The sequence below is a fragment of the Drosophila takahashii genome, chromosome 2R, assembly GCF_030179915.1.
Source record: "Drosophila takahashii strain IR98-3 E-12201 chromosome 2R, DtakHiC1v2, whole genome shotgun sequence".
In the NCBI taxonomy this organism is placed as follows: Eukaryota; Metazoa; Arthropoda; class Insecta; order Diptera; family Drosophilidae; genus Drosophila; species Drosophila takahashii.
In genome coordinates, this window is record NC_091679.1 from 37,255,123 (window position 1) to 37,277,239 (window position 22,117).

At 42.8% G+C, this 22,117-nt stretch overlaps 1 protein-coding gene across 7 annotated transcripts; it reads right to left on the reverse strand.

Annotated features, from left to right (window-relative positions):
* Positions 1-252: 252 nt before the first annotated feature.
* On the reverse strand, positions 253-21,918 carry fus (epithelial splicing regulatory protein fusilli). Of its 7 annotated transcripts, XM_017141119.3 has the most exons (13): positions 20,816-21,251; positions 16,886-17,183; positions 12,462-12,719; positions 10,375-10,651; positions 9,213-9,302; positions 9,083-9,137; positions 8,101-8,211; positions 7,673-7,943; positions 6,603-6,929; positions 6,363-6,509; positions 6,061-6,298; positions 1,954-2,192; positions 253-1,362 (listed from the first exon to the last, which is right to left on the reverse strand). In XM_017141119.3, the coding sequence occupies exons 2-13, from the start codon at positions 17,012-17,014 to the stop codon at positions 907-909; spliced, it is 2,598 nt and encodes an 865-aa protein (XP_016996608.2). In that variant the 5' UTR covers positions 17,015-17,183; positions 20,816-21,251; the 3' UTR covers positions 253-906. The 7 variants fall into 7 exon arrangements, with proteins under 7 accessions (XP_016996608.2, XP_016996607.2, XP_070069170.1 ...); XM_017141118.3 differs by having other exon boundaries at positions 6,363-6,929; positions 20,816-21,252; XM_070213069.1 differs by lacking the exons at positions 253-1,362; positions 1,954-2,192 and having other exon boundaries at positions 3,274-6,298; positions 20,816-21,255.
* Between the last annotated feature and the right edge of the window lie 199 nt (positions 21,919-22,117).

Genomic DNA, 22,117 nt, shown 5'->3' on the forward strand with positions numbered 1-22,117 from the left:
AAATGGTAATGGTTCGGTGCGACCGGATGATGGTTCACAACGACCGTGTTCTTTAAACGGGTCGGTGGGACTTTCGTCCGTTTGTAACGCCATTTGTCAACGATTTATCAGTGTCCAGTGTCCGGGGATTATTTATGATGTCCTGTCTTGCACCTGCCGCCCATCGATAGTGCATCCATTAATTGATTCGTAATTGCATCCGGCTACAATCTGATATGTATAATAAAAACCCTGCTAATGAATAAATCCCGATTTTGTATTTAAAATAAAATTTATTTGTATATTTCATTTGAACAAACGATAATATCTTTTCATTGCGAATGGGGCTAACAAACAAAACAGATTTTCTGGTGTTTGGTGTAGATGCTTTTTGTATTTCTTTTCTGGGCGTGCACAAGGATAATAACAATATTTGATGGTCTAGCCTAGGGGATAAAAAAACATGGATAATAGCTGACTGATTGGCTGATTTGCTGATCGGCTTCGATAACATTAACATGCATTTACAAATAGATAATTGTATAAATAATTTGACTATTGACTAGGGATAAATTTGTCGTATTTGCTTCGTTTCTTTGCTAATTGGCTAACGTAACGCAATGCAGCAGCGGAATAAATAGAACATCGAATGAGTTGCACTGGGGCAGCCTAACTACTTAGCACTAGCGGATTATATAGATGTAGAAATTCATGAGGCGGCGGCGAGATTCCATTGTTCGTGGCTCGTGCCAGTTTCAAATTTTCAAATTTCCAACTTCGAGTTTTAATTCGCCGCCATTCAAAACTCACCACGCGGGTGCAAAGCTCGGCTAGAGCGAGTCGTGTGGGCGTTAGGTTCTTAACTAGACTAAACGGATAGGTTTCTTCGATTGGCAAGAAATGAAAGCTCTGCTTTACGTTCGTCCTTTACGAGATGTAAAGTTCCACGCAGGAGTTGCTCACAAGGGGCGTGGCAGCCGGACCCGCCGCCTTCATCGGGGGCGCAGCGGTAACGGCGGCTGTGGTGGGCGTGGCGTGGTTCGTGTCTATGCTGAGCAGCGTTTGTGATGCAGATGAAGAAGCCGTTGACGCCTCCAAAACCGTTGGGGGCGTGGCCTTTGACCCAGTGGGCGTGGCACTCCCACTCTCCGCCCTCCCATTTACTGCGATCGCTGGCAGATTCGCTGGCATCACCTGAACGGGCAACTTAACTGTGGAACTGCCGTTGACTCCTCCGCTTCCGGTCGTCGTGGGCGAGAATTGCTTGGACGGCACAAAGGACACGGCCCCCTTGGTGGGCGTGAGTATCAGGCCAGTGCTAGTGTTCGAAATGGCCACGCTGGGCGGCGAAAGCGGCGAGGGGGGAAAGAAGTCCAGCGGGTACTGCAAAATAAGAAATATTAGTTTTTATTGTGTAGCTTTATATCCACCAATAAATATATTTCAGAGTACTTTTTCTACAACATTTTCTACAACTTAAAAGCTAATTTACCGTTCATATCTAACTAGGAGGTCAATCATAATCTTTCTAAGACAAATTATTAAATACTGAAAAATTAAAAACAAAAATTTTAAAAATTTCAAACAAAACATTTTTGGGACAAAAGAATGGGTATTAATATTAATTAATAACCTTAATAAGCTGTACAGCTTGCTTAATATAAATTACTATAGAAAATCAGCAAAAATTCCAAGTTCCGACTAGGTGTTCCTTCAAGTTTAAATTGGTAACTTGTGATAGAAAACCCTAATTACTTTCTTTTAAATCTGAATTGCTAACTCAGATTATTTTCCTTAAATATTTCTGAAATTATTTTGTAACACTTTTAGTCGATTTTATTTTTTTTTTGTGTTGTTTCAAACCCCTAAAAACCAGTCATACGTTTATCTAAACCTTAACACGAAAACTTTCCAGCCCATCAGGGAGCGTTACTTTCGGGGAGTGTGGATAAATTCTCGATTCTTCATGCTTACCAGGGGCTGCGAGGGCGAGTGGGCTCCCGGCTGGCTGTAGTAGGTGGTGGGCGAGACGGGCGGACTGGGGTAGGGCCAGTAGACGAGCGGCGGCGGGTAGAAGGCGGAGGCCGGGTGGTGGTGCGGATGGTGGTGCGAGCGGGGCGTGGCCAGCAGGGGCGTGTGCGGCGGCGGTGGGGGCGGGGCAGCTCCGTAGGCCGGAAAGGGGCCGCCGTAGTGGGCGCCCAGCACAGTGGCACCTATGTGAAAACAAACAAAAGGGTGTTATTTCGCTGCAATCGAATCAAAATCCAAGGGCTCCTCTGCGGAAAGAGGAGGGGCTTCATTCGGGGAACTTGGGGTAATAAGTGTTGTGAGTATGGCTGTTGCTTGTTGAAGGGAAGGGGGCGGGAAGGAAGAGGTATCAGCAGACATATACAAGATATACAGGTATATATTCGAGGGGCTTACTGCTCAGCTTCTGCAGCATTAAAGTTCTCTGTTCTCATTTCTTTTTAGTTGTTACTGGGTTAGTTAGTGATCTTAGCTCCGTAATTAATTGGCCAGTTGGTTAGTCGGTTAGCAGGGGCAAAATTGTTTTCAAATCACTCACCGTTTCACCGTTTAGACATTGCAAATGGTAGGAGAGACATATATAGTTGGTATTTTGGAACGAGTATATCTTACCACCTCACCCAGAGACCATGAAACAGTTGCGCACAAGTACGAGTACAAATTTTGAACATGTTTAGCCGATTGTTTTGTTTTATACTTTTTGTTTGATTGCTTTTGTTTTTGTCTTTTTTGTTTTGTCTTTTGTTTTTGTTTAATCCAAGCACCAGGACCGTAATTGATTATATTGTATGCGCCCGAAGGAACAGACTGCGTCGAGTTACATACAGGATGCGACTATGACTAGTACGATCATGATGGACATTCCACTTAGAGTTACGATAGTATTTATGTGGCTAGAACAGTGACGGAAACAGAAACCAAACAAACTCCAAATGCCGATTCCGGATATCCACTCCCTTGGACGAGGCGCTGAAAACGCGATCGAGTGTAAAGCTTAGCCCAAGCCCGATACCCCAGTTACATGTACATATAGGTGTTTTTCAATGAGTGGGGGATAGTGTGGGGATTTAGGAATAGGATCTTGGGAATTGGGATCTCTTCTCGTTTCGGGATCATCGGTGTTAGTAAGGACTTAAACCCATTATGATCTCGCTTCGGTTTGTTAGTAGGGTGTTCTGGGTTCGATCCTCTACTCATCGGGCAAACACACAAAAGAGCGAAAGGGATGGTGACAGTGTGAGAGAGAGAGATAGAGAGAGAGCGGGCTTAGTTTAGGCGGTATGTCGTATTTTATTGATGTAAAAAATTAATCAAAGATTGTTTTTACTAACATCTAGTGGTAAAAAAGAATGGAATATCAAAAATCGTAAAAATCGTTTCCAAAAAACATTTAAAACTGCTGTGCGTACGAACTAGTTAAGTAGATATTATCGATTATGTGTGTGTTGTTGTTTCTTTAAAGTGGCCGTTTAACCCGCTCGGAAGCCACTCGATTGCCATACTACATAAAACTAGTGGTTAAATTAGGCTAAGGATTAGGCTAGGCGCAGACTATCTTTCCCATGCCTTTCCCTCGCTAAGCTCGATCTTCCTAAGACGAGCGGAACTTAGTGTTAGACGCAGCAGGAGAAGAGGAAGAGAGAGGTGGATATAAGGGTTTTGGGGATTTAAAGGAATTTTCTCCTTGAAAACAAAAGCTGACAAAAGCTCGTACGTGTGTACACCTTTAACAAGATGCTCATTAACTTAACCCCTGCCTTAACGCGTATTTCAATAAACTATTAAAGTATCGGATATATTGTAAAATTTCCCAACAATAACTTCTCAAGAGTTAAGACAGTCTTAAAGCTAACAAGCACTTTGCAGGGATGTAAGCCCGAGTCACCAGTAACCAGTTATCATCCGATTATGCAGACTAGACACACTATATATATATATAGACACTAAAGCGACCCAACTTACAACAAGCTTTAGACTATTGATCTAGACTGATCCCGAGACTAAATTAGTGATGACAGAGAACACACAGACAGTGACAGAGGTATTGATATCGAGAGAGATAGAGAGAGTGATTGGGTAGAAAGTATTATCCCGTTTGCGACTAACACCAGTTACGCACACTTAAGAGCTACACCATATAGAACTAGGCAATATATTGCAAGTCAGACGATGAGATTATTAATAATTGGTTGTTTGATTTGGTTAGCGGCCATGGAGAGACACGGGAATAGATTGCCGGTAGAATTAGAATTAATGCAAACCCATTTTACAAGTCGCACAGTCTTAAAGCTAGCTTATAAGTCGATAGGCACACAACTCCACCCATCGATGGTTGTTATTCCGAAACGATTGTCTTACAGAACAGGGTTTCGTGATATTCTCGTGTTTCGCTTTCGGTTTCTGTTTCAGTTTCAGTTTAAAATTGCGCTTGAGCCAACACCTGACGTGGTTCATGGGGGGAGGGGACCTCGTATGTATTTTAAGGAGGGTTCCAAAGGGTAAACACTAAGATTAGATTGCACTGAATGGGCGTGATCTCACTCCCTCCATGAACCACGTTAGCCTCTGTTGATTGTCTTCGAAATCGGAGGTCAGAAAAGGATCTATATATTCCCAGGATATACACTTCCTTCTGCCTCGCACACGCACACACACACACCAAGCATATATATCGTAATTAAATATAGTAAATCCATACATATGTGGAATGCTTAGTAGAACACAAGTGATAGGGATCTCTTGGATCCCTTTTTCTTTATAAATTCCCTCTGTTAGCCGGTGTACTTATGCGTGTGTATGGGTGAGCAGTGCTTATGTGTGTGTGTGTGTGCCCGTGTCGTTGTATATTAAATATATATGTATATAGTAAGTATTATTCGCTTAGACCATAGACAAGTATGCTTAGGCTACTACGAGTACTCCATACAAGAAAAGTACTTAAGTCTACATTCCAAATCGGTAATAATTAAGCTCTAGAGAATGTCTGTGTGTGAGTGTGGCCATGATGATACATGATATATGGTTATGTGTGTGTGCGTCTTAATGCAGGTGTTATATATGGAACACCCCACCCACTCGCGGAATGTGCCCGAAGTGCTGGAGTTTTGGAGCTCTTATTTCAGGGTTTTAAATTGTTTTGGGATATATAAGATTATATCCCAGAATTAAAGTACGAATAGACATTGCTGGACTGACGATTCAAAGCCCTTTTGGCCGCACTGGCCGCCGCTGCCGCTCCCGCCGCCTCCTGCTGAAAGGCGTTCTCGTACGACCGCTTCATCGACTGACTCAGCGACGAGTTGCTCGCTCCTGAGACAGATGTTGCTGCTGCTGCCGCTCCGGCGGCTGCAACTGCCGGTGCCACGCCTACTCCCGAGGCTGCCGCCGCCCCCGCAGCGGACATGTAGCCCAGCGGAAAGGGCGGCAAATAGGCCGCCGAGGGCCTCTGCATGAGCACAAACTGCGGCTGACCCTGCTGCAACATGGCGCTGTACGCCAGTTGCTGTTGCTGCTGCTGCTGTTGCAAGTACAGATGCGGATGCTGCTGCAGCATGGCACTGGCATAGAGTTGCTGCTGCTGCTGCTGTTGCTGCTGCGCCTGTTGCTGATGCTCAGCGGCCAAGGCAGCGGCGGCAGCCTGTTGTCTTACCAACAAACTCTGCTGAGCGATAAACTGAGCCTGCTGTTGGGCCAACAAGGCGGGCGTGGCGGAGGCCGAGGCCGTCGAAGGAGGCGGCAGCGAGAAGGGATTGAGGGCGTAACCCTGGGGCGTCAAGGTCACAGCCGAATGAGCGGCTGAGGGCGAAGGTTGACCAGCGGCGGCAGCGGCCGTCATGAAGGAGGCCAAACCGGAAGCGGAAGCGGCTGCCGAGAGGCCCGGCAACGAGGACGACAGTCCGTGGTGGGCGGACAGGCCATGGGCGTGGCCCTGAACATGCGCATGTGTGTGCGTTGGGTGACTATGCGTGTGTGGTGTGTGTGTGCCGCCGAGCGGCGACTGAGCGGTACCGGCCGCAACGCTCGTCGGCGATTGACCCGCCGAACTGAACATACCCGTGGTGGCGGCCAACAGGGATTGCTGCTTGTGCAGATGCTGCGGCGGCGGCTGGGCCACCGGGGAGGCCAGTCCGCCGTTGAGGACCATGTTCATGTCGTCGCCGGAGCACTGGAACACCTCGATGTAGCGGTACTTCTTGCCAAACATCATGTAGTGGTTGTGCCTGCGCTGGGCGCACAGACGAGCCGACTCCTCCTGGTCCATCTGGATGAAGGCCTCTCCGCTAGGCTGACCCTGTAGGAGATTAGGGGTAACAGATTAGAATTTTATATATTTAAATCTCGAATAAAAATCCCACCTGCGCATTAATCACCATATGCACGCCCTGGTAGATTATGTGCTTGGCAAAGTCGTCGAGAAAGTGCAGGATGTGCTCGACCATCGCCTCGTAGGGCAGTCCGCGCAGCCGGATGCAGTTCTTAGTGGTGCCCGAGGTGATGAGGTGCTGTGTGGGGAGAGGGAGAGCGGGGGGAGGCACGGGGGGGCACAGGTTAGCGGGGCTGGCTCCGAGGCTGTGGGCGAGGCTGTGGGCACCCACCTGCGGCAGCAGCGGCAGCTGCATCGTGGGCAGTTGGGCGATCAGCGGCGGCTGGCTGTGCCCGCCGCCCGACTCGTAGTTCTTGGGGTCCATCGACCGGTTGAGCACCTGCTGCACCTCGGCCGTCGTCGAGCGGAACAGCTCGATGTACCGCTGGCCGATGGACTCGCGGTGCCGGCCCAGCGCCTTCGGTGCGTCCGTCTCCTGGGCGAAGAGCACAAAGGCGTCGCCGGTGGCCCGACCATCGGGCTTCTTGACGAACAGAACGCCCTCGCTCCCGTCGAGAACGTGGCAGGGCGCCGTGTCGCCAGTGGTGAAGAAGTCCAGCTGCATGGGATTTAGTTGGTTAATACATTTGACATTTGTGACCCATATAATTTTAACAAATATAATTTAAATCATTTCTAACAAAAATAAATCCAGGGAATTTCCAATGAGTTATCAGTGATTTACTATTAAATCAACAGTGAAATTATACTGAATTTAAACTAAATTGTTAGAAATGTATCAGTGAAATGTTAGTGAATTTACAGTGAATTACCAGTGACTTACAAATGAACTATAAGAGAATTATCAATGAACTACTATTGAATTATCAATAAATTACCAGTAAAATTCTACACACAAAAAAAAAACTTGGTAAAATCAACTGTAATAATTGTCAAACAAGCCCCAACCAGCAAAATTGTCAATTCTACTAAGTAAATAGTTATTTCACAACAACAAAATACACACAATTAGCAAAGACACAAACCCAAAGCAAATTTTTTTGTGTGTACTGAATATTAACTAAATTGTTAGTTATTATTATAAAACCTATAAGAGAATTATCAATGAACTACCATTAAATTATCATAAAATTACCTGAGAATTTTCAACAAATTCCCATTAAATTAAAAGTAATCTATCAGTGACATTTGTCACGAGTGACTTTTTAAAACCCTTCAAAATTCACCACTTGCTTGGCGGAAAATTATCAGTAAATTACCAGTGAATTTTCAGTGAATTCCCATAAAATTAAAAGTAATCTACCAGTGGCATTTGTCACGAGTGACATCTCAAAAACTCACCACTTGCTTGGCGGTGGCGTCGTAGGGCAGTCCCCGCATCCGGATGATCACCTGGGCGCCCTTCGAGAGGAAGGCCTGCGCCTCATTGGAGGCTCCGCCGGCGATGGCCAGGAAATCCTCGCCCGAGGCCCGGTACACCTCGATGTAGCGGGGTCCGATGTGATGCTTGTGCCGCTTGAGGGCCATGTCGCGATGCTCCTGGCACACAAAGCGAATCAGAGCCTCGCCGTTGCGACGTCCCAGCGGAGAAAGACAGAGGGCTACGCCGCCCCTGCAATTCAGAGAGGCAGAAGGGAAGGGGGAGCGGTTAGCGGGTGGGTAGACCGATAAAGTGGGTCGCTCGTAATCTCGACACGGCCGACCCCTGAACCGTCTTATCAATGGGTTGGCGGTTGGCTTTTGTGGCTTGTAACTCGGGTATTACTCACTTGGCTACGTTGAGGCCGCGGAAGAACTTGGCGATGTCCTGGTCGCTGCTCTGCCAGGGTAATCCTCTGGCCCTCACTATACAATTGCCGTCGACCTCGTCGTCAATGGAGCTGTTGAATATATAGAAAATAGAAAAATCCGTTAGTTCTTGAGCTTCTTGGGAAAACCCTATCCCGCCATCGGGTTATGCAACTTGGGACCTCTTCTCTTTTTCCAGGAGGAGAAAAGGCGTCGCAGTCACGTTCCGATGTGCAGCCAAAGTTCTTGACGATTACCAAGTCGCATAAACATTTCTGCTGACTCTCCCGCAAACACATACTCGCACAAATAAACCAGAATGTCATGCATAAATGGGCCAGCAAAAATACAAAAAATAAAATGAACGAAATGGAAATAAAACCAAGCGAGCTGTGCGAACAAATAAAAAAATGAATAATAAGAGTTGGCAGACGGGCCAGCAACAAGGAGTTTCAGAAAATTGGGTTCAGAAAAGCGAAAGGGAGGGGGGTTACCTCTGTAGCGCCGTAGCTAATTGAATATTTTATAGTGATTGGGTCGAAAAAAAAACAGTCCCCTGTGGGTTGATGAAATTCTCCAGGCCGATCTAGCGATAACAAGAGCCGTGCATTCACGTTGCCTCCGATTTCTGATCCGTTAAGATGCCACCCGAAACCACACGATCCCGTGGAAATACTATACACTACGATGGCTCTACGATCGAGCTCTTATCGCCTCCCAATCCAAACGCAGACTGACGAGAGCGACGCTCCCAGCTCGGATTTGTTGGGGCCTTCTTCCAGTGTCTGGGTTTTCGAGTGCTTTTCTTTGTGGGCTCGGCGATCGTCTTGAGTTTTCAGTTTAAAATTTTTGAGTGAGTTGTTGCCACTCGAAATAGTGCTTGGATCACAGCTGAGAGGGGCTTGAGTCGAGTTGTGTTTTGGGGAACTAGTTCAGACAGAAAAACAGAAAGTCCCCACTCACCAAATTCCAGGTTCCAGTACCAGGTTGACCAATTCGTTTGCAGCAAATTTGTGACCTGTGGAGAAAAAACTTCAGGTAGTCGAAAATTCCGGGGAAAAGATGTGAGCTTTATATAGCCTCTATAGCTTACCTGCCTGCAGCAGGGTCTGGATCACAGAGACCATGTCGCGAGATTCGCGAATGTAAAAGTCGTTGTCCTCCACCGATGAGCTGTTGAGTTCTGTTGTGATTAAAGTAAGCGAAACTAATTAAAAAACTTGTACACTTAATTGAACCAGAAAAGTAATCATAATTTTATAAAGTACACTTTTAGTGTGAGCAAAACAGAAAGAAAGGAAATTCATTTTAAATATTTAAATTTTATAAAATGTATGAATTGAAATAATATTTTATAAAAGTTATTTAAATTTTACAATTATATTACCAAAAAGGAAAAAAAATGAATCCAAAGTTTTTAAAAGTTTAAAACAATTAAAGAAAAGTAGTAGAATAAAAAAATTAAATTAATTTATTAATTATTATTAATGATGTTTGGCTTATATATTTTCTTCAAGTGTAGTGACTCAAAAAAGTATGCATAGGACATAGTTAAATTTTTTTAAATTTAACAAGAGAGAACGCTATAGTCGGGTTGTTGTCCCGACTATCTAATACCCGTCACTCAGCTAAAGGGAGTGTGAACGCTGTGTCGGGTTGGTGTCCCGACTAATAATCGTAACTGAGCTAAAGGGAGTGCGAGGGAGATAGATATATAATTTTTGATTGCGTATAACTTTTTAATGAATGGTCCGATTTGAAAAATGTCTTCTACATTTCGATAGGTATAAATATACACAACAAAATTGCATTTATACTTCTCGGAAATCTTTAAAGATGTGGGCGCAGGACCCATTTTAAAATCGTTAGTGGGCGATTGTGGGCGTTAGAGGGGGCGTGGCGCTCGGCTAAAATAAACTTGCGCTGCGTAGGAAGCCAAAGAATATGTGTGGGAAATCTCAACCTTCTAGCTTTTGTAATTTCTGAGATCTCAGCGTTCATACAGACGGACAGACAGACAGACAGACAGACAGACAGACAGACAGACAGACAGACGGACAGACGGACAGACGGACAGACGGACATGGCTAGATCGACTCGGCTAGTGACCCTGATCAAGAATATATATACTTTATGGGGTCGGAAATGCTTCCTTCTAGCTGTTACATACTTTTGCACGAATCTAGTATACCCTTTTACTCTACGAGTAACGGGTATAAAAATATTTTAAAATATTTAAATTAAAGGAAACTCACCTCCCAGCATCTCGGCGATGGACTGAGGCATGGGCAGCGCCGGCGCCTGCAGCATCTTCTTGACGTCCTTGACGGGGACGAGGGCGCGGGCAAGGTCGCCGGACTTGTAGCGCAGGAACTCCTTGCGCAGATCGCTGAAGCGGTTGTAGTAGACCGGCAGCTCCACGTCCTTGGCACTGGCCTCCCGGTGGAGGCACTGCCTCAACGGCAGCTGGCCGTCCGTGACGAGCGTGATCTCCGTGTCATGGAGCGACAGAGATCGCAGGTAGGCATCGAACTAAAGGAAAGGGCGGAGACATGGAATAATTAGTAGCCAATTGCAATTAGCACTTGAGGGAAAAATACACCAAACATTCCACTGGTTCCCGAGAGGAAAAGTAGTGGCTTTGGGTCACCGGTCACCACTGATAGTGCCACATTCCCCACACACTCGCCCCAATGCCATTTGGCTTAAACCCGTTTGCTGGCCGGCAATTATGGCCAATTAAGTGAACAGTTTTCAGCCGTGTCATGGTGAGTAAATATAACACGCGGCTTAATGTCGCATTACCCGCTCGAAATCGCAATCGAAATAGCGCCAGAGCAAGGAATATAATCCAGATGACATCACTAATCCCGAGCCAAGACCCCTTGCCACCCCTTTCGAATGCACCTTTATCTCCGGGCAATGGCTTTATTGGCCCTATTGACTCGGCCAATTAGTATGCCAGACTTGTGCCGGATTCCCAATGCGTCACGCGCTGATCTCGTCGGGGGAACAAAGGTTCCCAGATGCAGTTGCTATAACGAGCTAAGTAATTGACTTGACCAATGGGATGTCATACTAAGAAGATTAGATTAACTCTAGATCGTTTAAATCAGATGTTAAAGTTCAGTCATTCGCTGGCAGTTACTTAAGTTACTTAAGTTAAACAAAGAAATTCCGATATAAATGTAGGTCATACTGCCGTAAATTTCGAAGCTATGGGTTCTATAATATTTCCAAGAATTTTCCAGTTCCTCTAAAGTAAACGTTATGAGCTCGTGAGATTTTAAGTTCATTTACAGATTGGTCAAGGTTCACGAGGCATCCAAATGTTTGAAGTAATACCCTGAAATAATGATGATTCCACTCTTCAAACATTTCAGAAAAACCTCATAACATTTCCCTCTACATTCATATCGAAATCTTTTATCTGCATCAGCAGCCAATAATGTATGTCGTATTTGTTTGAAGAGCGGCATTTTCCAGTTCTGCTGTCAGCATGGAGCTGAAAGTGGAACCGGGGGCTTGACTGGAGTGTTTGTCTTATCAGTGGGTCAGATAAGCGCTGAAGGGGTGGGAGGTTATACTCCTCGCATGCTCAATGGGTGTGGAATCTGTGCTGGGCCAAAGGTCTTTAGAGGATAATGCAAGCCGACGTGACCGCGCAAGAAACTACATAGTCCAGTCATCATGACTTCCTCGAATCGGAAATAGATCTTGAATAGGGGTTATCAGATAGCATTCAATACGTGAAGCACCAATGTCATTCATCTTTTCGTACACATATAGAGATAACAAATGTTTCAGAAATATTCGTATTAACGACTAAATAATAAGTTGTAATTGTAAAATGATTTTTTATTTCATTAGTACTTATCATTTCTAATGTATCATGAACTTTAAAAAAATTGTATCTATTAAAATAGTTGAACTGTGAAATGGTATACACATAATAATAATAATCTCATGCTGTTACTTTGTAATATTACCAAAACTAGTACTAATTTGGTCAGACATTCGTCGGCTTTTTTAACAGTGTAAATTTAGAGCTCTGGTGGTAACTCGATGCCCATTGAGAAGTGGCTACGCAACACGCCACATAAAAGTCGGGGGCAAGGACCAAGAACGACTCATTCTCTATTTAGAGGGTGCGTTCCATAAATAGACCCCTCCGATTCCCTTTACCCCCAAAACGTGTGCATTTTAGTAGTGGCATAGTGCAGGCCTAATCTTATCGTAATCAGCTGATAACCGGCTGGAATCCAAACAACCCAAAACAACCCGAACAACGTGCTCTGATTACCGCGTAGATGAGATTGGTTTATACATAATGTGTACGCACCTCTTCGATGGCCTCGCTTAAGGGTTTGCCGGCCGCCTGGGCCTCTGCGATGGGTAGGATCACCTCGGATCCGTTCTCCAGACCGCTTCCGTTGTTGCTTCCGGCTCCACTGCCATTATTGGCATCCCCGGAAATCGCCAGGGGCGGCGAACTGGCCGTGTTGTTGGTGACACTCGAGTTGTCCGAGGATCCCGAGATGGTGCGATCTTTGATGAAGTAGCCATCCGGCCGCACGAGTATTTGTTTGGTGCCCACGATCTGGGAATGTGGTTGGGGGTAGACGAGAAATAGTCATTAGTTTACCTTGGCAGTGATAAGTGTCGGCAATAATGATAGGGGTAAACAAATTTCATTTCGAGGCCTGAGATCTAAGTACTCTATTAAAGGGGGTTTTAATTTTAACTGTCAGTTGGCAACTGTAAGTTTTATTAAAAGTAAAAATTGTACCTATTACATAAAACAAAATATAAATAAAATAAATAAATAAAAATAAAATATAAAAAACTGAAAAAACTTTAACCAATATATATAAGAAAACCGTGGAGGTACCTATTTCCCACCCCCAACATCGAAAAACCAGTAATCATGACTGTTCCCAGTCTTATCGCCTGGAATAGAAACCGCTCTTGACCGAGTCAACTTTTCCTATCACTATCACCCGATTGTGGTGTATACACCTGCACTCCATTCCGTAATATGTTTCTAGATCTTTCTTAGAAAGTATTCTCGAAAAATATTACTGAATACAGCTCTATTCTGTTCCCATCCAGAAACCGCAATCCCAATCCGTATTCCAATCCCAAGGGAACAAAGACTGGGCGCTTGCGTCAGCGGATATGCAAAGAAGTCTCGATCCGAATCGAAATCGAGGCTTTTTGCAGGTAGTTGGGCGCTATGCAAATCCAAAATGGGTAGGCCTTAGGAAGAAAACTAAAATTGTGCTTTTCTTTGTTTTCCAATTTCAGGCGGCATTTAAAATCGATTTACATAGTCTTTGAATGTCAGAACAATACTTGGGAACGGGAGGTGAAAAAGAAAGACGGAAACGGGGTATTTGGGAGTGGGTTTGCGAAGAAAATGAAAAATGCATGAGTTGCGGTCATGTTAAATTCAACGGACAAGAATGTATGTGCCTCACTGGGGGCCTAAAATCACACCTAATTATGCCAGCATGGGGATCTCAAAATAAAAGGGGTATATATATTCCTGAGCTTCCATTAACCCACTGTTTTCAGCTCAATAGAAACACCGATTGATTAATTAAAGCTCAGCCTGGCAAGAGTTCTAATTGGTTCAAGAGATTAAGAGCAAGCTCACCGCCGTCTTACCCCTCGGACTCCATTTAGACGACTTTTTGCAGTTTGTTTTGCGAATGTTAATTAACTTTAATTGTTGGCATACGAGTCATAACTAGCCTGTAATTAACATGCCAATTACTGCATCGGTATATGTGCTGGCCAGCAGCAAATTAAGGAAATTGCTCTCCAGCAAGAAATCTATATCAGAGAAATTCAATTCGAGATCGAGCTGACAAGAAAATGGATCACCTGAGACGACGGAAAACGATGTTTCCGTTTTGGAAAGTCTATCTGTATCTCTATCTCCGTTGGAAGAGCCGGTACAATAAATTCTCTTATCACGCTGCCCAAGCAAATAATTCCGATTTGACAGTTTGGTCGTACTCCCCTTCAGCTGTCCAAAAAAAAGACCCACAGACGCTCCATTAGGCAGACAAATGACAGTCAGAATCGGTCAGCATATTGGCCATTATTATTATAATTCCATGTCTACATCTATGGCAGGCGGGCCTTCAAATCCGAATCCAATTGCTGTCAGCGGAATATTGCGATCACAGTGATGAGGGGAATAAACGAGGCTAGGCACTAAATACTTTTGATTTTGCCAAGTTAGAGAGTTATCAATAGACGCATTACTGACTTAATTTGAGAGTTAAGCAAAACTATTATTTAAAATATATCTATACAATATTGTTTAAGCTTTATTTATGTGTATTATATATCCAATTTGCAATCACGCTTTTGTCTGCTGATCTAAGATAAATATATTCATAGTTTCAACAAGTTTAAGGTTGTTTTAAAATATTTCCCAAAATTCGGTCATATCGCATACCAAGTGACGTCTTTATGATATATATGATATAGATGTAGTGCCACTTTCCACTGGTTTTGCGAATACCGTTCGAGCATTAGCATATATTTCGCAGACTGCATTTGGTATTCAGATATGCACGAACAAACTATACTTAAATCAAAAGTCTGGTCTAGACTAGTATAGCTCATTAGGGTCCAAAAACGAGTCGGAGAAGGGGAAGGATTTTGGAGAAATTCGAGCGTCTGCCGCTGACCCGTTGACCCGGCCAAAAATAGCAAGAGAAAAGCGATATAATAGTTCCAATAATCTGCGGCGGGGACTCACCGCGAAGCGAAGATTAACATAAAAATTGGCCCCGGAGTGGAAACGTTTTACGAAAGCCACTTAGCTGGAAGCCAGAGTTTAAGCTCGGGTAATTAATTCACAATATTATTAAGAGCCAAAAGCCACCAAAGACAGAAGCTGGCCGCTCTGACATCGGGTCAGGGCCTTTCGGAGGGGTCAAAAAATATCACAAAGTATCTCACAAAAATAGAAGCGCTCGTAATGGACTGACCAATGCCGCCATTAAATGCCACTTAAGATCAGCGCGGAGGAGGGCTAAAAACGGGCAGGTATCCGTAGCTGCACTTACTAAAATGTTGCGTGCTCGTCATAAAATCGCGACAATGTCAGGCAAACATCTCGCGGATACCCCCGGCTAATGCCAGCAAATAGCCTCAAGAGCCCCGACCCGAAGGTACACACAGACCCATCTAATGGCCGGCAATTTCCTTCATCAGTTCTAGTCGGTGTCGGTGCGAAAACAACATCCACTACATATACCTTTAGTAAGTAATATCTATAAGTCGGTGTGCCTCTGAACACGCAGCCTCCGCCGGAATCGAAGCGCCCACGTAACCCCCAGAAACTATACGATCCGATACGATACGGGTTTTTGTGTGCACTCAAGATTGTCGAGTATTGGGCAAATAAAATTGCGTATTGAAAGCGACATTATTAGACCCCACGAAATGCATCGAAATGGGCAAATCCGAATGGCGAGTCAATGCAATCGATAATGGGGAATAAATTATTCCCAGATTTTTAGATCGAAAACAAATCGTTTAAAATAACACTTTAGAAAAATTTACTAAATAATACTTTACTATAGGGAAGAAACTTAAAATATGCTTTATAGTATTTTTAAAAATACATTAGAAATCCAACAATTTATGAGATTGTATTTATTTTTCCCTACCAAAGGATGGCAATCCCACGGCATTACATCATTCGCAATTTGAAAATTTCTGTGTGCTTTCTTGGAAAACTTGCTTTTGGCGCTTGACAAATACTTTTTAATGGCAGGCGATAGTTAGTCGGGGGAATTTCGTAATGCCCATGGAGCGGGGCTCCGATGAGGGCCTTTGACGAGACTGCAAGTCTCGGTTGTTGTTGGCCTGCCCTTAGCCACCTCGGATGTTTAGAGATTTTTTCCAAACAATTAGTGTCAAACGCTTGGCAAACTCAAAATATGCAAATATCCATATACAATGTGCACGCTCCTCACTCTCCAATTTTAAGGGGGTTCTCCCAGAAAAGAAAACATAAACACCTATAAACAGATATCGCACGTGGATCTTAGAAAAGTCTACCGAATGATAGGGTCGGGAGTGTTAATCTCGACATTATTTTCTCGCACTTTGTAAATATATATTATGTGCTAAGGAGTATACCCACTTATTAGGCTTAAATCTGAAAATGATTGCAGTTTGCGGCAATTTCATTCCATATCTTCAAAGCAATTCCATTGATAGTAATCATAACTATTCAAAACAACTAGAATTGGTAAATTTTTTCTTTGAAAGTAGATACTGAACTCATATTAGTATTAGTAATACAAATTTTAAAAAAATCTTTTCTTTTTGTTTTCAGTATATTTTGTAAAAAGCTTGCCCTCACTTTGCATCTCCCACATTTGGCGAATCAAAATCGAGAGCTATAGCATAATCAACGATCTCCATTCCACACAGTTGAAAGTGCAGCCCGAGTTTCTCTATGTGTGCGAGGGGTCTGTTATCGCACAGCATTCATTAATTAAAGAGTAGACGAGAGCCGAGCGATTCAACAAAATGGTGGCCAGTGGGCGGTGCCAGTTTCCCCCGAGATGATTGGAGCAAAAACACTTCCCCTTACTAAAAATATGAAATTACTAGATTATAAAGTTCAATTCTACCATTAATAACGTCAATTTTAGTCCTAACTCAAATTATTCTTTGATAAACTATTCCCCTTAATATATTAAGTATGTATTTATAGGGATCTTGACTCACCTGTCCAGTGGTTACCTCCAGGAGGACAAAGACCAGCAATATGATCTCCTTCTCATCCGAACCGAGGCCGGATCCATTTTGGCCGCAAGTGGCGATGTACAGTGAAACAACGTGCTCGGGAACCTGCATTTTGTCAATATCTGCCTGTGATGATCGTGCTAAAGATGATGGTGGATCTTTGGGTGATGATCCCGTGGATTATTTCTATTGCTAGTGGTTCTGCTCCTCGAACTGAAGCCTCAATCCCGACTAGCTTTGGTTGATCTGCATCTCAGGGCTGCACCGCCAGCGGTTGTGCCTGAAAGAAAGGGAATAGAGATATTACACAATCTGCAATCCAAACTCAAAACTGCAAAACTGCACACTTGGACTTTAAGCTGCATATTAAGCAAGCGCTAATTACGAGTGCGTTCAAGAAATGTCAAACAAAGCGAATCGGTTTGTGGCAGAGTCAAAGTTTGCCAAAGCGAAATCAGCTATGAAGATTACTATACTATATGGTGTATACTATATGCCATAAGCTCGCACTAAAAAATCGAAAAGAAAGCCAAAGTCCGGTGATTCGCTCGAAACTTGGCAAAACGCTTGACACCGCGACATTTTGCATATGCAATCCATCGTAAGTCTATTCGTCCGTCCGTCCATCCGTCACTTAACCCATGTGACGTTGCCAGTTTTCCCGCCGCGTTGCCGCTTTTCAGCGCCTGCATTTGTAATTGGCTCGGAATGGGGAGCTTCTAAGACCGCTGACGTCAAGCAGGTCAAATTGAAATTAAAGTATTAACCTCCGGCTGTCGATTTGAAATTTAATTTCACCCCACTGGCTAACGAAAAGCGAAAAAAGGTAAAAAGCAAATAACAAACGGAGAACGGACTAAAAAATTACATTGCAATTTTATGAGCATTTTTAATGTGAAAAGTTTTACTCTTAATGAAAACACAAGACCCTCAGGGTTCAACCAAAATGGCGCTCATGGGTTAATCGGGCGCGCAGGCGCAAGTCGCTCTTTGTAGTTGTCATGACTTCTCTTTGTTGTAATTAAAATTTTAAATAATGCATACGTGCAAAAAGGCCAGACTGTCGTAATTGAGCCACTTTAAGTGCTCCTCGTGTCGCATCTGATCTGATCGGAACGGAAGCTGGGTTATGTGTATATATGTTTACAGTCTAACCTATCCACCTCGAACCCAAAAACGAATCCTTAAAAGATTCATTCACTTCGAACTCATCATGTCCCTGTACTATCAATAAAATAAAACTCATGTAGTCTTGAATTTCAAAAATTAAAATCCTTCAGATGTTCTTAAATTTTAAACTCATCATGTCCCTGTACTATCAATCAAAAATCAAAAGATTTTAAGTTGTCTAAAGTTCCAAGTTTAATAGCAATATCATAAGATTTCCATTTACTAAAAGATGTACCCACTTAAAATAAATAAAAGTCATGCTGTCACACCACTAATAAATTCAAATAAGTATTTGGAATAGTCTAAAGTGCCAAGTTTGAAAACAACATGATAAGAAGATGGATTTTCCAAAACATACCACTCAAATCAAAAATCGATCTGTGGATGTTGGACTTATAGAAGTTGGACTGTAGCATAACGTTCTGCTTTTATAGTCCACACTTGACTCGAAACTCGTATTGTTCGAGGGGATTTATCATCTCAAAGAGCGACCGTGTGGTAATGAGCGATTGCGGTTATAATCTCGGGTCTTGTGCAATTTATGACGTTTGCTTTTTACGGGTTTTTAACGTTAAACGTTTTTGCATCTTGCACTGCCCTTTGGTTCGTTTTTTATACCCCCCGCCAGCAGGAAATCATCATCAATGCAGGTTCCCACAATTTCTCGCTCCCCAAAAGAACTACCTCTGTTTTCATAACAAAAACAGACTAAACTGGTTCGTGTCTTACTTTTGACACTGTTTTTCGACCTCTGGGGTTAGCTAAACCGAAAAACCGTAGGTTCACTGTTGCAATATAAACTAAAGGCCTCAAAGTGCCCCATTTCCTGTTCCGAGACTTTAAGCCCTTACAGCCCATTAAAACCTGTTGATTTATCCCAGACTGTTGAGAGTGGCATATCATAAGTCGTAGGCTTATGATATGGTTTATGTGATTTTAATTGATGGCAATGAAAACGATAGAGAGATACTGTTATATCAAAGGGGCAGACACGCATTGATAAGTTTTCCCTTTCGTTGGACACTCGATGGCAGATGGAAATGGAAAAGGTACTCTCTTCATTAATGAATAACGGTACGCGAGTCTGGGCCAATTAAGTGAAATAAAGAATGACCGAAAAGACAATGGGAAAGCGTTGGGGCCGTCATTAAAAAGAAGAAACCCAAAATACAGACCCTAACTGGAAATCAGACAGTGGGCCTTTCGTAACTTGAACTTGCATAAGGGGCAGTGGGTTAAATAAAGTATTTAACATTTCAATTTTAAGGTATAGACTGTATATATTTCGCTAAAAAAAAAGATATTTCTAAGATTTCTGGAAGATCGTTAGGAATAACTGATCAGTGGGTTTAATAAAGTATTTAATATTTAAATTTGAAGGTAAATATAGACTGTATATATTTCGCTCAAAAAAGAAATTTCTAAGTTTTCTGGAAGATCTAACTGATGAGTATTTAGAGCGTGTTCTTTTGTTTTATAAGATTTCAGGCAAGTAAAGCCTATTGGTTAGCTTATTTTTAAAAAATATTAGATAAGATCCATTCTTTTTTCCAACTTAAAAAATTCCGTTTTATCAAGGTTAGACTGTAAACGAAGATCAATCTCCGATCGTTACACTCTTGGCAAGACAATACCATAAACCCGTGATTAAAGACGAATTAGTGACAGGCGCAGCAGGAGAGAAATAAAAAACAACGGCAAAAACTATTGCAATTAATGAATTGCTACCTGCTGATTGGTAAACCAGAAAGTGAGCAGATTTTACTTGTTTGTTTTTTGTGTGTTTTCGGACTTGCTTATTAAATTATGAATTGCGCAAGTTTCTTTTTTACGGTTTTTGTTTTATGCATTGTTCCCCGCTTGCAAATATGTTGTAGTTGTTGTTGTTGCTACTGGCGTGTGCCGTTAGTTGTTGTTGGGGCAACAGGAAACTTATGATTGCGCAAAATTGCTGGCGAGAAATGCCAATTGCCAAAGTTATTCGCAAAAAACAGTGGTAGTAAAACGCAAAGAATAGGGAAAATTTTCTTTGGCTCTTACTCTATCTGGAATTTTATCTCTTTCCCTCTTTTAACTGGATCTCACGCAAGCAACAAGTGCAACTCTGTAATTGTTGCAGTGATTCTGCAAATAAAACAAAGAGATCGACAATAGGCGAACTTAAAATGCCCTCGAATTTTTCACTACGCAGCATGAGTTTCGTTTTCAGGCTATACTATCTTATCTTGGTAAAATTTAAATTACGAAGTCAGATTTTCCAAAAAAAAAGAAATAAATCGACGGATAATTTTAAAAATTATCTAAGATATTATTATATTACAAAAATATTTTCTGCTTTTAAACTATTTTTTTTAACAAAATATACCCATATCTTTAAGAAGGGTATTATAAGCAAGTCGGGTTCTCTCTCTCTGCATCTTCGTTTTTTTTGGTCTCATCTCAGTTAACTGTAAATTTGTTTTCACTTTGTTTAGCGCATCGCCTTACTGTTGTTTTTTTTTGTTGTTTTTGTTGATGTTGCTCATTCATTTTGGTATATTTAATAGATTGTTCGACTTAGAGCAACAACAAGCTGTTCTCAATCGGATATTCTCCCCCTCTCTTTCCCGTGCGCTCTCTATCTCTCCCTCTGTCTCGCTCTTTAGATCTTTTTGTGGGATGCGACAGGTTGTTGGTAAAGGTAAATGATATCTACTACAGCTTCCTCCTGCTCCTCTTTATCTGACTCTTCCTCTTACTCACTCTCTTTCTCGCTCTCTGCGCGGCGGCAACTTAACTGTTTTTACTGTTTTACTTGTTTTATGTATTTTTTCCGTTCAACACGTTGTTGTACACATTGCACTTGTTGGCTTTTCACAATTTTTGGTTTTTATTGCACTTTCTTTTCTCTCGCACACACCTTTACTGGTGGCCTGTACGTGTACGACAGTTAAATTCAATTCAACGCCTGCGTTGTTTTTGTGGCCTTTTGAATTGTTAACTATTTTAATTTAAAGCCAGCAAACAAGTCTTTTTCTTCTTCTTGACCTGTTGCTTCTACCACTTTGTCTTGTTGTCTTTTTCTAGTTTTTTTTTTTTGGTGTGAGTGTGCGTGCGAGCGTTTTTTGAGTGTGTGTGTGTGTCGGATCTTTTTTGTTAACGTTTTTTTAACGACCGTCGCGCATCCGCTTGGTTTCAAGTTGAAAAAACAACTGATCGCCGCAGCGAAACGCAGGTAACCACGAAGGTAAATTAAGGTGAGTGAGCTGCGCTTGCCTGAAAAGAGAGGCGAGAGCGCGAGAGAGCAGGCCAAACAAGATTCCAGCACGCACATACTAACAAGAACAACAACACGGCCAGGTGTGTGTTTGCCAATAGGCTTTGCTTTCAGGTGGTTGGCAACGCGGCAGAGAGAGAGAGAGTTACACATACTCCTCGGCTTAAGCTTGACTTACAACAGAGAGTTAATCCGCTCTCCATTAGTTTCCCACGCTGCGCAAGACAGTTACGCTCAGTGAGCATGACGCTCTCTCTCTCTCTCTCGCACAGAAGTTACCTGCTTCACCAACACACTCTCATCGCTGCACACACACTTACACCTGTACACTGTTTGCTCTGCTCTTCTTCTTCCTCCTCTTCTTCGCTTGCTCAATTACCAACGGGGAATGCAGAACGGAGAATATTGCCCACGTAGAATAGTCCGCTTACCTGTTTACCTTTCCTTTTGGCCAAAATCATCGTTGCTTGGGAATTAACTATTATTTAGTAGAGACTAATTAATATCACTTTATATATTTTCAGAGCGGGCGAGATACACAGAGCAAAAGCAACAGGCGACGGCGACTAACTGGCTGACAGTCGAGCAACGTAAACGCGTTTTGGTCTAAACGAGCGAGAGAGAGAGAGAGTGAAAAGCATCGAGAGAGCGCAGGTGTCGGTGTGCGTGGGTTGCTTACCTGTGGAGCGTGTCACGACCCGAAACAATATATCGTTATCGTACTGTTAACTCCTTTCTGTAGATTTAATATCATTAAATTAGTAAAACTAACATTAAAAATATATTTT